This window comes from Podarcis melisellensis (assembly GCF_964234715.1).
Source record: "Podarcis melisellensis genome assembly, chromosome: 14".
Lineage (NCBI taxonomy): Eukaryota > Metazoa > Chordata > Lepidosauria > Squamata > Lacertidae > Podarcis > Podarcis melisellensis.
The window spans coordinates 41,576,778-41,593,518 of record NC_138546.1 but is presented as its reverse complement, the minus strand read 5'-3'; the positions used below and the strand labels follow the sequence as shown (position 1 = coordinate 41,593,518).

Sequence of the window (16,741 nt, the reverse complement as noted above, 5' to 3'; positions counted from 1 at the left end):
CTACATGACCCGGAAAGCTGTCTGTGGACAAACGCCGGCTCCCTCGGCCTGAAAGCGAGATGAATGCTGCAACCCCATAGTTGCCTTTGACTGGACCTAACTGTCCAGGGCTCCTTCACTTTCACCTTTTTACCTTGTTTCCCTAAACCATGGTTAACACTAAACCCAGGTTTGGTTCAGTGATGGTTAATTGAAAACGGAAGTGAAACCTTGCAGCCTTGTTGTGGCTGTACCAGAGGAGAACCAGAAACTGAGCAGACTGCACTCCCATGACCCTGCGGTTCCAAACTGTAGTTTAGTGTTACATACAAACACAACCATTGGCTCTCTTGGGGGCAATGATAAGAGAGACAGGTGCATTCTGCTATTCCCTCTTAACTCTTAAGTGGCATGTTCTGTACTTTGAGGAACAAAAGGGAACATCATTTTAAAGAGCTTCTTTGCCTTGCTTGCTTTGAATGCTGAACTGTCCTCAGAATGACCTTTTCCTTCAGCAAACTTTGTGGCAGACTTGCTTCTCAGCCATGTGGTCCCAATCTTAGGGTGCATGCTCATCATTTTGGACCCTTAAACCACATTCAAAGCTTCTTTCCCTCAAAGAAATCTGGGCACGGTGGTTGATTCCCCACAGAGTTTTAATTCTCAGCAATCCTTAATAAACTACAGTTCCCAGAATTCTTTGAGGGGAAAGCTTGCCACGAATGTGCTTTAAAGGGATAGCATATGCAGCCTGTGGGTAGCATCATTTCCTTTGGGATGTGTCTTGCGGTCAACTCAACTTTTGGAAGATTCTCAAGAAACCGTATCAGCCCTTTTTGGGGCACTTTTTTGAATTACGTTTCAGGGCTTCCTGATCTCTGTAACTCAGATATCCAAACATTTCCATTTTTTTTTAAAAAAACAATGCTCATCCTTCCTCTGGGACGGCAAAAACAAGGCCAGAATGCTTGCTCAATCTCCTTGCTTGGAAAGAAATTTTGTTTTTATTTCCTGGTCCCAGTTTATTTGATTGGATTTCAGAATTTGCCACCCAAGTCATTAGAACATAAGAAGATTCCCATCTAGGCTGTCATCCTGTTTAGGGAAGTTTTTAATGTTTGGTGTTTTATTGTGTTTTTAATATTCTGTTGGGAGCTGCCCAGAGTGGCTAGAGAAACCAAGCCAGATGGGCAGGGTATAAACAAACAAACATCATCACCACCACCACCATCATCATCATCATCATCATCATCATCATCATCATCACAGCAACCACCCAGATGTTTGTGGGAAGCCCAGAAGCAAGGTAAAGGTAAAGGTACCCCTGCCCGTACGGGCCTGTCGTGCCCGACTCTAGGGTTGCGTACTCATCTCGTTCTAGAGGCCGTGAGCCGGCGCCGTCCAAAGACACTTCCAGGTCACGTGGCCAGCGTGACGAAGCTGCAGTTGGCGAGCCAGCACCAGCGCAGCACACGGAAATGGCGTTTACCTTCCCGCCAGAGCAGTCCCTATTTATCTACTTGCAAAGAGTGCTTTCGAACTGCTAGGTGGGCAGGAGCTGGGACCGAACGACGGGAGCTCACCCTGTCGCGGGGATTCGAACCACCAACCATACGATCGGCAAGTCCTAGGCACTGAGGTTTTACCAACAGCGCCACCCGCATCCCCCTAGAAGCAAGACACGAGTGCAAATCTCTTCTTGTGATTTCCAGAAAGCACATTCAGAGGCATGCTCCAGTTTAGGCATTGATTTCCATTGAAATCAGTCCAGTCTTCTGCTGCCTGTAAATTGGACATTTGCCGTCCAAATGGCATCTAATTTGCAGGCATTCTTCTCATCCCTCAGGACATAAAGCCTACTGGAATTTTGACAGATTGAACAAAGGACTCCATTTTTATTGGTAACTTGAATGACTCACACATGGATCCAAACTTGTATGAGCTTCCCAATCTGCCTGTTTCAATGTTCTCTCCTCCTCTTCTCCCCAGAAAACCTTTCTTTGGTGATCTCTACAGAGGCCCCGTCCGCACTATGCATTTAAAGCAGTACCATCCCACTTTAAACTACACTTTCTGGGAAGGGCAGTTTGTTAAGGGTACTTTGTGTGGTTCAGAGACTCCTATTCCCATCACAGAGCAACAATCCCTCTTCCCAGGGAACTCTGGCAATTGTTGCACTACGAGGGGAAGTAGGGTATGCGTGGTATAAAAACTAGTCTACTTTGGTACAAATTTATATTCATTGCTTCCTCCTGTTTCCCCCCTGGCCCAGTCCACCACTGTTCACAATGTTTTCAACACTGTGATACATCACCAGTTGAACCACAATATACCAATATATCACGATGTCTGAAATAAGGATGGAGCTCTGTGGAGGCATCGGCTGGCTTCATCATCATCATCATCATAAAAAAAATTATTTATATCCCGCCCGCCCCAGCCGAAGCCAGGCTCAGAGCGGCTAACAACATTAAAATGAAACAACATTCTAAAATCATTTCATTATAAAATCAGTTCAAATCAGATTAATGGCAACCACTGGGCTAGAGTTCTGTGAGGATTGCCAAAGGAGGGGGTCAGGCTGTGCCTTGGCCAAAGGCCTGGTGGAACAGCTCTGTCTTGCAGGCACTGCGGAAAGATGTCAAGTCCCGCAGGGCCCTAGTCTCTTGTGACAGAGCGTTCCACCAGATTGGAGCCACAGCTGAAAAAGCCTTGGCTCTGGTTGAGGCCAGCCTAACCTATCTGTGGCCCAGGACCTCCAAGATGTTTTTGTTTGAAGACTGTAAGGACCTCTGTGGGACATACCGTGGCTTTTCCTGCATTGTGATTTTTGCTGGCGCTTGCTCTTGTGATTCGCTGCCCCTTGCAAATGGCAGAGGAGAATTGAGCCGGCTGAATTAAAAGGGGCTGCAGGAATCAAGAGAAGCATTGGCTGGCTTCACGGTTTTTTCTGCATCGTGATTTTTGCATAGCGCGCGCGCACACACACACACACACACCGTAATTCACAATATATTGCCAGCTCCAAATTTTTAATAAGGAATGGGGAAAATGCACAACTTTTCTTAAAGACCATTGTAAACAGCTAAAATCGTTAGTAGGATTGGAATAGCACTTGTAGTGTAAGGGTGATTCTGGACAAAATGGAAGAGGTAAAGGTTTTGTATTAGCATAAAAGATGCGGGCGGAATTGATTGATAATAGGACACACAAAGGGAAGGATGGAAGTCGAGGAGATTCCTTGGAATCTTGTTTTTATGATTTATGTTTGATATAACTCTGTAAAGTTGAAAAACCAAATAAATAAATTTAAAATATATATACTGTATTATGCAAGCAATATCATGATACGGACTTCGGTTTTGGATGATATATTGATATATCACCCAGCTCTGGTAGGTTACCCAGAAGGGAATGTGGACTTGGAATAAAAGAGGTTCCCAATCTGGATTCATGTTCTTCCATTCCTTTCAATATAAAACACATGGAAACAAATGGGGTGTGTTAATTTTGTTTTATAAACCCCTGCCCTCGTGCCGCTTGAGCCGCTCTGAAGTATTTTGCTTCAAACCCTCTCCGCAGGTACGACTTCGCGACACAGTCCTCGCAGACGCTCTCCATCAAAAACGCCTGGTACTTTGAGCGCAAGTATCTCTTTGGCGCTTCCAAATCCTACTTCAGCGTCGCCGTGGACGAGAATGGACTTTGGGTGCTCTACCTCTCGAGGCCAGACGAACACATCATGGTGGCGCACGTAGACGAGGACACCTTCTCGGTGCTGCGGTACATCAACACCACGTACCCGCAGTCCAAAGCTGGCAGCGCCTTCGTCGCCTGCGGGGTTCTGTACATCACCGACAAGAACCACACGCATGTCGCCTTTGCTTATGATCTCTGGAGGGAAAGGCAACTGGACACCAGCTTTGAGTTGAAACTGTCGCTATCCGACGCAGGCTTTGCTTCCAAAGTGTCCCCAACCAAGCAGGACGATTCGTCGTTTGTGCCCGTCCTGGCCATGCTTTCCTATAATCAAGGAGACAAGCGCCTCTACACATGGGAACATGGCTTTCTGATGCAATACCCTGTCCATTTTGCCGGCTGAATGCGCTTGGTACCAATCCACGAGGGCCATCTTTGCCTGTCGTCCATATTGGAGATTCAGCTCTCCAAACCTTTCAGCGAAAACAACTGCACATCTTCCATTTGAGGAGAGTCTCAAAGCAATGTGCGTACAGACAGAGCGGCTTGTTCTCATCCCCCCCTTTGTGTCCCCAGCGTAGATGTTTAGATTACGTAGGCTTCTGTGGCTTTGCAGAACAAAGGCTGCTCAATGTCGTAGCGAGCGGTGCATGCCGGCAGAAGCCCAGTGAGGCTTTGTTTCGCAGAGAGGCTGCAGTGTGGGAGGAAGGCCCTTTCAAATCCCATGTGCTTCGAGCACGGACGGAGGCATGTGGCACCTCTCGTCAAAGGACCCCAGGAATGCGTCTAAAAGCCTGCAGCTCCCATGCGGCGCTCCTTCTTCTGGGTCACAATGGCACCATACAGTACATTTAAGGCATGCTTGGACCACTTTCGCGTTGGAATGGTAGTTTTGGTTAAGGGTCCTGTGGATCAGGTCTTGGGTTGTCTTCTAGCAACCCCCGACACCCTTTAATCGAATGCAGTAGCCGGATTTATTTTGGGGGAAGCCAGAGCTGTAAAAGTGGTGCAAGCGTCCATTTAAATGTATGGCTGGGGTCCATGCCAGCCATTTTTAAACTTGCGAGGGCTGTGCCCGGTGTTCCCTGCCCACTAGCACAAGCCTTTTGCACTAGCAGGTGGGAGATTTTAATGTTGTGGAACAGTGGAATCCAATGCAACAGAAACTTGTTGCACAGCAGCGGCCCACCTGCAGGCAACGAAGTCCTCCTGCCGCAAAGCATCTTGCCAGCAGAAGAAGTATAACACTAAGTGACAAACGTCAGGATGCAACCTTCAGTTTATTGGCCTGTTGGTTGTGTGTGGCTGCTTAGGTGGTCATGCATATTGCTCTATATCAGCCTTTCTCAACCTGTGGGTCCCCAGATGTTGTTGAACTGCAACTCCCATCACCGCTAGCTAGCAAGGCCAGAGCTCAGGGATGATGGGAGTTGTAGTCCAACATCTGGGGACCCACAGGTTGAGAACCACTGCTCTAAATGGTCTTATGGGCCATCTCATCAAACCCTGATCTCAGAAATTCTAGGAATCTTGCAACCTTCGCAGCAGGCGTGCGGCAGCTTTGGCCCTCCAGAAGTTGCCAGACGACAACTCCCATCATTCCTAGCTTCCTGAGGCTGATAGGAGCTATTGTTCAGGGCCATATGGAGGGCCACAGGTTCCTCACATGTGCCTTACAGTTTCTGCTTGAATATCTCGTGACAAAGAAGCCACGATTGCCCTGGAGCAGCTATTTGCTTGACATTTTTGCCAGAATAGGATGCCCTCCCATTTCAACTAGCTGTTGTTTTATGCTCTGGAGCAAAAGAGGGAGATGTGGAACATACTGGGGGGGGGAATGCTTCTTAGAACACCCCCTTCAGCTCTCTTTAACATGATAGTCTCCAGCCCTGCTCTGTCCACTGAAATGTGTCCTTGAATCTGAGATATCATTTCAATTCTCCTTTGAAGTCATTCCCCCCCCCCCCAGCACCTTTTAGCTGTAATCTTGGCTGAATGTCTCTCTCTCTCTGTATATATTTCTCAACTGGGGAATAAAGATGCATGTATGACAATCTTGGCAAATAAAGGGGACATTGGCCCAACTGGAATGGACTTCCTAACTCCTGTTGCAGCCGAACACAGCTGTTTTGGAAGGATGTGTCGAACGGCGATAGGCATGGCGGTATTTGTTCAAGGCAGAGAAATGTTTCTCAAAGTGGGAAGTCTGCAAAAGTAATCTGTCAGAGGGCAACCTCTGGGAATGATATGGGGTCAAACAGATGTCAAAAACAGAGGTACACCTACCACTGTGAAGCCAAAACTAACTTTATATGCATCCTTGCATTTAATGCGCAGGGCTTTTTTAAAAAAAGAAATTAAAATAGCATTAGCAGGCAAGTGTGAAATAGAATTGTACTCTGTAGATGAATGTAAGCCTTCCCTTTCATTTTTGACACTGCTCCTGAGGAAAATCCCTCTTCAAAAACCAAATGGAAGATGTAGACTCCCCCTTTTTACATACACAGAATTGCATGCAAGGAATCAGAGCCCAGCATTGGTGCAAGACGACTGTGTGCAAGACATGGGATCTGGGGAGTGGGGCCATATTATTATGATGCCTCTGCAGTAGATTGGAGGAGCATGAAGAGAGAGGAAGCTGTGTCCTCTCTGAGTTCTAGGATGCATCTGAAAGTTCATACATTATAAAATCTAAAATAGTGCTCTGTCTTTTCTTCATGAAGCTTATAAGAACACCATGGGACGCGGGTGGTGCTGTGGTCTAAATCAGAGCCTCTTGGGCTTGCCAATCGTAAGGTTGGCAGTTTGAATCCCCGCGATGGGGTGAGTTCCCGTTGTTTAGTCCCAGCTCCTGCCAATCTAGCAGTTCGAAAGCACACCAGTGCAAGTAGATAAATAGGTACCGCTGTGGCGGGAAGGTAAATGGTGTCTCCATGCGCTTTGGTTTCCATCACGGTGTTCTGTTGTGCCAGAAGCGGCTTAGTCATGCTGTCCACATGACCTGGAAAGCTGTCAGTGGACAAACGCCGGCTCCCTCGGCCTGAAAACAAGATGAGCGCCGCAAAACCATAGTCGCCCTTGACTGGACTTAACCGTTCAGGGGTCCTTTAGATAAATAGGTACCGCACTGGCAGGAAGGTAAACGGCGTCTCCGTGCGCTGCTCTGGTTCGTCAGAAGTGGCTTAGTCATGCTGGCCACATGACCCAGAAGCTGTACGCCGGCTCCCTCGGCCAATAAAGCGAGATGAACGCTGCAACCCCAGAGTCGGCCATGACTGGACCTAATGGTCAGGAGTCCCTTTACCTTTACTTTTAAGGTGCCCTTGAACTCATTCGTGACTGGATGGAAAGGAGAGAGAGGGGTGCATGAAGTAACTAACCTGCTGTATTGCGCCACCCACTTTTGCCTCTGGCCCCACCCACTGGCATGTGGCCCCTGGAAAATTGCCCCAAAGGGAAAGCAGCCTTCTGGATGAAAGGAGGTTCACCAGCTAAGCTGGGATAGCTCAGTTGGTAGAGCATGAGACTCTTAATCTCAGGGTTGTGGGTTTGAGCCCCACATTGAGCAAAAGATTCCTGTGTTGCAGAGGGTTGGACTAGATGACCCTTGGGGTCCCTTCCAATTCTACAATTGAAAGTTCTGGTTTTGACTATAAAGTGCCTTAAACAGCTCAGGACCGCAATACCTCAAGAACTGCCTCTTTCCATATTAACCTACCCTGGACCCTGATATCATCTTCTGAGGCTCTCCTTCGTGTGCCTCCTCCTCAAGAGGTTCAGAGGGTGGCAACAAGAGAACGGGGCCTTCTCTGCAGTGGCTCCCCATCTGTGGAATGCTCTCCCCAGGGAAGTTTGCCTGGCACCTTCATTATACACCTTTAGGCGCCAAGCAAAAACGTTCCTTTTTAACCAGTCTTTTGATAAGACCTGATGAACATCCCATACCCTTTCATTTCATTTTATAATGTGGCTCTTTTTGGGCTGGTGGTGTGTATTATTGGGTTATTGCTTTTATTTTTATTTTATATACTGTGATTTTTTTTTTATGTGAACCGCCCTGAGACCTCATATATTCCATATTAAACACATGGGGGCAACTGTTGCTATTACACCTTACAAAGTCTCACGCTACCACGACGACAAGGACTGTAGGGCATTCCGTGAAATAAAAGGAATTTATTTAACTTACAAAGGTAAAACTAACAAAGGACATTTGCTTTCTTTTCATATATATATATATACTTTGCAGCTTGCACTTAAAATTGCCTTTAGACAAAGGTGCATTTTACTCCATCTCATTCATTCATATATATATATATATATATATATATATATATATATATATATATATATGATTTAGAATACAGCACAGACACATAAATTCTCACTGGAGGGGAAAAAAAATACAATTTGTTAAACATTTAAATACACAGACATCAGCTCCGTTATATCTTGGTAAAGAACGTGTCTTCCTGTTTTACAACAGAGAAAAATACATCTAAATATGACAAACAATAGCTGGTATATTACAAGCAAACAATATTGACCTCTGCATAGTTTATACAATATGCCGTGGAAACAGTTCAAGATTACCAATTTTGTCAACTATTTACTAGCTGGCCACATGTAAGCCTGACATTCATCTGAAATGTGGCATGGGTCTATATCAGTAGTTTCTTCTACAGCTTTGCTTTAAGAAAGATCAATCTGTATGGTTTTTTCCCCTTCCTTCTCTTCCTTTTTTTTTTTTTTTTGCCCTACATGAAAATAAAACTCAGAACTCAAAAGGATGACTAGAAAGAGGTTTCCTGTTCACAACAAACACTTAGTGCTCACAAATTACATTCCTAACGCAAAAGGCAGGACTCGAAATAATGGCAGGGAGAAGGAGTAAGGTGGAATCTGATATTAGGAAAATCACGGCGCCTCGGATGAAAACAGAGACCTGTGTTGCATTCTCTCCCACCCTCGCCTCTCAGTAGTGACTTGAGCTCATGTCATAATGTGGATCGGTTTCCTGCCCTGTCCGGCCAGTGGTATGAATTGGAATGTGGAGAAATGCAACAAATCGTATTGGGACAGTGGTCAGCTGTACCAAACGTTAGGAACGGGAGAGGGGAGGATGCCACAGGGTCTCTGTTTTGGTGGGCGGCCCAGTTCGTTTCAAAGCGTCTTCAGCGCAGACAGAGAGAAAATCAAAAGTGGCATATGATTCCAAGGAAAATCCCACAGGTTCCGAGAAATGTTATTCTGTGCAAATTACAGTGCATTAATGCTAATTCGGGGAGGGGGAAAGATAACAGGGGAGTCTCGGCATCAAATAATATACACTTCAGCCCACAGTACATTCCCCATTGCGCACAGCTTCACGGATTATGTGGTAGTCACATTTTCATAGTGGCATGACCCAAAATAATAATAATAATAATAATAATAATAATAATAATTAATAACAACGACATCAACAATGTAAAATCACGCTCACTTCGAATACCCTTCATTATAGCAAATCATTTTCAAAATTGGAGGTGGGGGAGCGGTTTGCAGACATGCTTCAACTTAGCGGCAACAATTTGGAAGAGAATATCCTGAAAAGTACATCAAAAATAGCTTGCTTTTAGGGGTTTTGCTGCAACTGCAGGAGAATAAGCATCTTTTTGCTTACTTTAAGTAAACAAGGCTCATGGGTCACAGAGCACAAGCCCATCGGTCACTGTGCAAGGGACGTCGGCGCCTGTACAGTGCATGCATTTCCACCCCATCAATTCATAAACACAGTGCTTTAAACAAGAAAAAATAAAATAAAGGTGTGTGGGGAGGTGTCGAAACACCGCTCTTCCTCTTAACTCAACTATATAGCAACTAAAGGCTGCAATAATTAACTCTTGATTATGAAGCATGGCGACACCCCTTCTTAAACGCTCGCTACGCCACGGTACCGGTTCCAGCCACGTTTCTCGGACAGGGAATGGCGGCGGCAGCAGCAGCAAAGTCTACAGAATGTCGCAGAGGCTCGACGGGATGCTGAAAGCGTTGGGTAGAACTCGCATCTTCAGGGTACCATCCGCTCCACAGGAGAAGATGCGGTTGCCTTGTGCCATTTCAATCTGCATGACCCCGGTGCTGAGGTTTCGGAAGATGGACTGCTTGGCGTGTTCGTGCTTAAACGAGTGGATCAGACCGTAGCCTGTCAGCCTCCACACCTGCAGGAAGAGAGGGCGGACAAGCACCTTGTCAGTCGATTTTGGGGACCCGAGTGATCTCATTTTTCTCCTCTAGAGGAAGGAAGGGACAACAGCTCGGTGGTAGCGCTCATGTTTCGTATGCAGGTGTTCAATTCCTGCCATTTCCAGTTAGTAAATACCAGGTAACAGGTGATGGCAAAGGTGTCTCTCCCAGAGACCTTGGAAAGGTAAAGGTCCCCTGGATGTTTAAGTCCAGTCAAGGGTGACTATGGGATTGCGGCACTCATCTTGCTTTCAGGCCGAGGGAGCTGGCGTTTGTCCACAGATAGCTTTTGGGTCATGTGGCCAGTATGACTAAACTGTGTATGGTGCAATGGGACACTGTGACGGAAACCAAAGTGCATGAAATGTAGTTTACCTTCCTGCCGCAGTGCTACCTATTTATCTACTTGCACTGGTGTGCTTTCAAACTGCTAGGTTGGCAGGAGCTGGGACAGAGCAACAGGAGCTCACCCCGTCATGCGGATTCGAACCACCGACCTTCTGATCGGCAAGCCCAAGAGGCTCAGTGGTTTATACCACAGCTGCTAGGTAAGAGAGACAATATTGGGCCTGGGTGTACAAATGGTCTAGACCTGGTTTAAGCCAGTTTCCTAGGCTCCAGTCCTAGGACTAAATCCTCAGAAGGTCTCTAACCTAGGACTGAATCCTTATAATGTGGGGCAAGACCCCCGGGAGAGGGGCATACTCAAGCACACATAAATGCTGGGTCTTAGACAGCACATAAGAGTCGGTCACGACTGGACCTAATGGTCAGGGGTCCCTTTACCTATCAGAGGTTACAGAGCACAAGTTCGCCTGAACTTCCGCTAACCTTCACATTGCCTTCTGCGGAGCCCGTGCAAAAGCACTCTTCGGAAGAGTCGAGGGCGAGCGCCTTGATCGAAGAGTCGTGGGCTTGGAAGGTGTGCAGGGCCTGCCTCTGCCGGATGTCGAAGATGGAGATGTGCCCTTTCCTGCCTCCTGAAATCAGCAGCTGGTGCTTGGGTGCGTACTGTAGCACGGTGGCACCGTGATCGTGACAAGTGAAGGCTGAGCGAGGAAACAAACGACCAAGCAAGTTTTAAGTAAATGGTTATTATAGCCTCATGCAAGTCAGGCTGGTCCTTCTCTACAACAACAAACTTGGGGGAGGGGGAGTAGGTGAGTGCCAAAGAAAAATGGAGCCAAGTCAAAAAGTGACCGCTAAGAAACAAGAGGGAGGGGACTGGTTTCCTTGGGGGAACTCCTGACATCTACAGGCTGGGGAACGCTCTTCCCGCAAGCATCCTCGCTGCTATATTTGATTGAGAACAAGCAATACACCACTACCTGAAAATGATTTACAGATGGAAGAAGAAGAAGAAGAAGAAGAAGAAGAAGAAGAAGAAGAAGAAGAAGAAGAAGAAGAGTAGTAGTAGTAGTAGTAGTAGTAGTAGTAGTAGTAGTAGTTTGGATTTGATATCCCGCTTTATCACTCCCCTTCAGGAGTCTCAAAGCTGCTAACATTCTCCTTTCCCTTCCTCCCCCACAACAAACACTCTGTGAGGTGAGTGGGGCTGAGAGACTTCAGAGAAGTGTGACTGGCCCAAGGTCACCCAGCAGATGCATGTGGAGGAGCGGAGACACGAACCCGGTTCCCCAGATTACGAGAGTACCGCTCTTAACCACTACACCATGGTATTTAACTCTGAGTAGACTTGTTAAAATGTATAAGCCTGAATCAGATAAGTGCTGGAGATGTTAGAAGGTTGAGGGTAGCAAGGGGAAACAAGCTGGTGGCCAATCACTTCCTGATTTCCCTAGACCCCTGGTATCTGCCCTTTCCTTGGAACACCTGGGCCTCCCTTGCAAGATTTCACATTTTCTAGCCAAGCACAGGTTATTACGATGGAGGCCATGCCTCGCCAAGGCATACTTGGCAGCATGGAAATCCATCCAATTAGACTTTGATTTTGACCTGTTTTTAGGAGGTAATTTAATTATTGTTTGATTTTATACTAATGTTATATATTAGATGTTTAGCAGCCCTGAGCCCGACTTTGGCCGGGGAGGGTGGGATATAAATAAAGGTTTTTTTAATATATTACTACTACTACTACTACTACTACTACTACTACTATTCTGATTAGTGATGTTTTGTCTTGGACTTGGCCAAAGTCTAGAAAAACTGAAGATGTTTTTCTGATTTCCAGGCTTTGATGCAAGGGCAGGTGGTGCGGCTTGCTATGAATCATTCACATATATATATATAAAACACATTTTTGAATATTCAATTAAACAACCTTAAAACATCATTGATTCCCTTCTCATTCCATGGTTCATTTTGCATAACATAAATCCCTTACATAAACTAAACCATTCAGTATTCCATTATTATATCCATCAAAACTTATTTACACTGTTGAAGCTTGCTACAACAGAGGATGAGATGGCTGGACACTGTTCTCAAAGCTACAAACATGAGTTTGACCACACTGCGGGAGGCAGTGGAAGACAGGAGTGCCTGGCGTGCTCTGGTCCATGGGGTCACGAAGAGTCGGACACGACTAAACGACTGAACAACAACAACAGTACATTGGTACCTCGGGTTAAGAACTTAATTCGTTCTGGAGGTCCGTTCTTGACCTGAAACTGCTCTCAACCTGAGGTACCACTTTAGCTAATGGGGCCTCCCGCTGCTGATGTGCCACCACCGTGCAATTTCTGTTCTCATCCTGAAGCAAAGTTCTTAACACGAGGTACTATTTCTGGGTTAGCGGAGTCTGTAACCTGAAGTGTCTGTAACCTGAAGTGTCTGTAACCCGAGGTGCCATTGTAGTAGCAGTCATAGTATAAAAGGCCCGTCCTCCCCACCCACTGGCCATGTTGGCTGGCACCCATGGGCATCAGTGTCTTAAACCAGCAATTTGTATCTGAGTTGACCGTACCTCAGTGATGGCAGGCATCTGTGAGGTTAGTGGGGCAGAAGGCAGTGATCCCAAACGGTAGGTGGAGCCAGAACCAAAGACAAGCACAGCCGCCCTGTGATTGGCTGTAGGTATGACAGCTGGCAAGTGGTGGCTGGTAGAGGCCAGGCTGCAATTGGTGGGGTAGTGCCCCATTTGCCTTAATGGACCAGCCTCCACTGCTGTACCTGGCATGACTGCCAGCGGCAAACATCTGGGCACCTCCAACAAAAATATGAGCTTGTGGAGCACATGATCACTAGCAAAAGGGCAGTGCACACCACCATCCGAAAGGACTAACCACGACTCCTAACCCCAACTTCCAGGAATACAGGAATGCATCTTGAATCACTTGCACATCACAGAGTTAATACAAAGATGTACTGCAATAAACCTACCATGTATGAGGCTGTTGGACGGTGACACCAAGGTGTCCCACAAACACACATTTCTGGAAAGAAGAAAAGACACGCAAAAATAAAATTAGTATTGCTTATTCTCCAAGTGTACCGATCACTCCTTCCTCCCATTTCTTTGCCCTTTGGACAGACCTGTTGTCACTGGACTGCCCAGAGGTGGCTACTAGACTCGAAGAGGTAATGAATGCAAAGTCACTTGTGGTTTTGCTGTGGCACTGCCAGCTCTGAAAAAGAAAGCAGAAGAGACACAGAAATGCTATCAGCCACGAGGTACGAAAGGGCTCGCGCCAACTTCAGAGGGTTCTGTGACATCATCATCACAAACAAAATGTCGGGAACACAAATGTTATAGCTTCAGATTAACAATGTAATGGCAGCTTGAAAATGAACAGGAAATGGAACTAAGCAAGAAATTAACCCTCTCATTTATAACTGCCATTTCTCTTTCTGCAATTGCTGAGAAGATGATTAAACAATAATGAAAATGTGAAAGTCTTAAAAGGACATTGCACTCATGAATTAAGGGTTTCCTGTGCCATGCAAAGTTCAAAAACCAAACCATGGTTAACCATCTAGTGCAGGCAGGGCCATACCCCAAGAAACATGGGTTTGCTTCTTTGCTTGAAACACTTTGAAAACCACCGTTCATTGTGATGGATTCTAAGGCAATGTACAGCAATATAAATAGAACAGAATAAAACATCACAATTGGCATCCTTCCTTAAGAGAGTAAAATTAAGGGGAAACAGAACACTTATAAAATCTATGAAGCAAGGAGGCACCATAAGATACAGTGGTGCCTCGCAAGACGAAATTAATCCGTTCCGCGAGTCTCTTCGTCTTGCGGTTTTTTCGTCTTGCGAAGCACGGCTATTAGCGGCTTAGCGGATATTAACGGCTTAGCGGCTATTAGCAGCTATTAACAGCTTAGCGGCTATTAACGGCTTAGCGGCTTTAAGAAAAAGGAAACAAACTCGCAAGAACTCGCAAGATGTTTCGTCTTGCGAAGCAAGCCCATAGGGAAATTCGTCTTGCGGAACGACTCAAAAAACGGAAAACTCTTTCGTCTTGCGCATTTTTCGTCTTGCGAGGCATTTGTCTTGCGAGGTACCACTGTAAATATAAATGCCTGGGCAAAGACGAATGTCTTGATCTGATACTGCAAATGTTGCTTCTTTGGGAGGGTGTTCCAAAGAGCACCCCCCCAAAAAAAGGCTTCCCCTTTTCTATTTGCATAACCACACAGATGCTCTATGTTTATTTTTAATTAAGCATTTCTTTAAGGAGCTCAAGGTGTACAGAGTTCCCCTTGTCCCCATTTTATCCTCACAACAACAACCCTGTCAGGTAGATTAGGCTGAGAGTGAGTGAGTGGCTGGCCCAAGGTCACCCAGTGATCGGATGGGGATTTGAACCCTGGTCCTTCAGGCGTTATTCCAACACTCCAACCATTACACCACTCTGGCTATATGTGCTGATTACAAAGGGATAGTAGATTATTTACACTCTGCATCCCAAGCTATTAGTCGCCTCCCCACACCCATAACTGAGAGCAATCTTTAAACACAGAACGATAAATCTCACTCTGCTTTTTGCCTGACTTCCCTTAGGAAGAAATATATATGAATTTTTATTATTACGGTCACAGACCAGTTCCAGCTCACTTACAATATCAGGAAAATCATAAAACACAACAGGAATACGTTGAATTGCAGTTGAGTATAAGAGAGACAATTCAGATATAGCGGCAGTTAACAATATATATTAAATCTTGATCACTAAAATATAACCTAAAATTGTCATTTAAAACCTTAATCATTTTGGTAGTACAGCTTGTTCCCTACGTTTTATGGCAGTCGCACAGAATTTGGCCACCCTTAGCGTGATCTCTAGATCCTTGTCCTCTAGAAGAAATATATATATAGGTATCTGAAGAAGCTTATACCCAGAACAAACTTAGTTGGTCTCTAGGGTGCTACTGGACATTTTATATATATATTTTAGATATTTTGACTGCATCAGACCAACACGGCTACCTACCTGAATCTATTCCCTTAGGAAGGTCCATGTCACCTCCTGGGAATCAGAGTTCAAAAATCAAGTTCAAATCTGCATGCATTTAACACTGCCCTTTACAGAGGCTGCTCTCCAGGCGCTGCAGGACTTGCAACTTCCATCAGCCCCAGACGACAGTCAGGAATGAGGAGAGTCAAAAGCCAAGACATTTGGAGGCCACTAGGTTGGGGAAGACTGCTGATGGTACACCGAAGAGCCAACTGGAAACTTGCAACCAACTTTATTGTTAATTAATGTTTGTTTTTTGGTTGGTTTAGGTGTTTTGATTTGGTTGATGTTTTCCTTTCTTTCTTTTTTTGGTATGTGTTGGCTATTTTTCTTTTTCTTTCTTTGCTGTTGTTTGGTTATAGAAAATGAATAAAAAGAAGCTAAAAAAAAAAAAGGAAACTTGCAACCAAATTGACTCCTTGGGTTTCCTACTTTGAGTTTTCCTAAAACTTGGGGAGGAGTGGGACCAGAAATGAGGTCACTCAAAATAAAAACATGGCTTGATCTACTTACCAGATAAGGTTTAGGATTAGTTGCAGTTTGGTTTACTTGCCAGATACTTAAGAATCCCTCTCCATCAGCCACACCACACTGCAAGAGACAGACGCCACTCATTTCACAACAGAATTCATGACTTTTATGAAAACATGTCAAGAGCAGCTATTTTTCAGTAACCAGGCCCTAAATTGCTACTGTTATTCCAGGCTACTGTCATGGAGTGGTTGGATGATGAGGAATGGTGGGAGGAACCAGCTGGGGAACCACCAAGGGAAGAAGGCTCAGAGACTGGGGAGTGGTGGTAGGACAGCAGTGAGCGGTCAGAGGGAGAAGACTGGGAGGAGGTGCTGGAATAATAATAATAATAATAATAATAATAATAATAATAATAATAATTTATATCCCGCCCTCCCCAGCCAAAGCCGGGCTCGGGGCGGCTAACAACAATAAAACAGTACAGTGGTGCCTCGCAAGACGAAAAGAATCCGTTCCGCAAGTCTCTTCGTCTTGCGGTTTTTTCGTCTTGCGAAGCAAGCCCATTAGCGGCTTAGCGGATTAGCGCTATTAACGGCTAAGCGGGCTTAGCGGCTCAGCTGATAAGCGGCTTAGCGGATCAGCTGTTAAGCGCCTTAGCGGATCAGCTGTTAAGCGCCTTAGCGGATCAGCTGATAAGCAGCTTAGCGGCTTGGGAAAAAAGGGGGAGGGAAGGGGAAAAAACCCGCAGGAACTCGCAAGACATTTTCGTCTTGCGAAGCAAGCCCATAGGAAATTCGTTTTGCGAAGCACCTCCAAAACGGAAAACCCTTTCGTCTAGCGGGTTTTCCGTCTTGCGAGGCATTCGTCTTGCGGGGCACCGCTATACAACATTCTAAAATCATTTCATTATAAAATTAATTCAAATCAAACTGAT

General features: G+C 45.6%; 2 protein-coding genes across 11 annotated transcripts in view; one reads left to right on the top strand and one right to left on the bottom strand.

The window, feature by feature from the left end:
- The window catches only part of GLDN (gliomedin), a 35,491-nt gene extending 30,084 nt beyond the window's left edge, over positions 1–5,407 (top strand). Inside the window, exon 10 of the mRNA XM_081888590.1 lies at positions 3,562–5,407. Within this exon, the coding sequence (XP_081744716.1) occupies positions 3,562–4,081 (520 nt within the window). The 3' untranslated portion in view covers positions 4,082–5,407. The remainder of the gene's footprint in view (positions 1–3,561) is intronic.
- Positions 5,408–8,375: 2,968 nt separating this feature from the next.
- Positions 8,376–16,741, bottom strand: part of DMXL2 (Dmx like 2) — a 109,178-nt gene continuing 100,812 nt past the window's right edge. For all 10 annotated transcript variants that reach the window (XM_081888317.1, XM_081888314.1, XM_081888316.1 and 7 more), the window contains 5 exons: positions 15,847–15,924; positions 13,402–13,493; positions 13,249–13,301; positions 10,738–10,955; positions 8,376–9,881 (listed from right to left, as the gene is read on the bottom strand). In XM_081888317.1, coding sequence (XP_081744443.1) covers positions 9,672–9,881; positions 10,738–10,955; positions 13,249–13,301; positions 13,402–13,493; positions 15,847–15,924 — 651 coding nt within the window. In that variant the 3' untranslated portion in view covers positions 8,376–9,671. The remainder of the gene's footprint in view (positions 9,882–10,737; positions 10,956–13,248; positions 13,302–13,401; positions 13,494–15,846; positions 15,925–16,741) is intronic.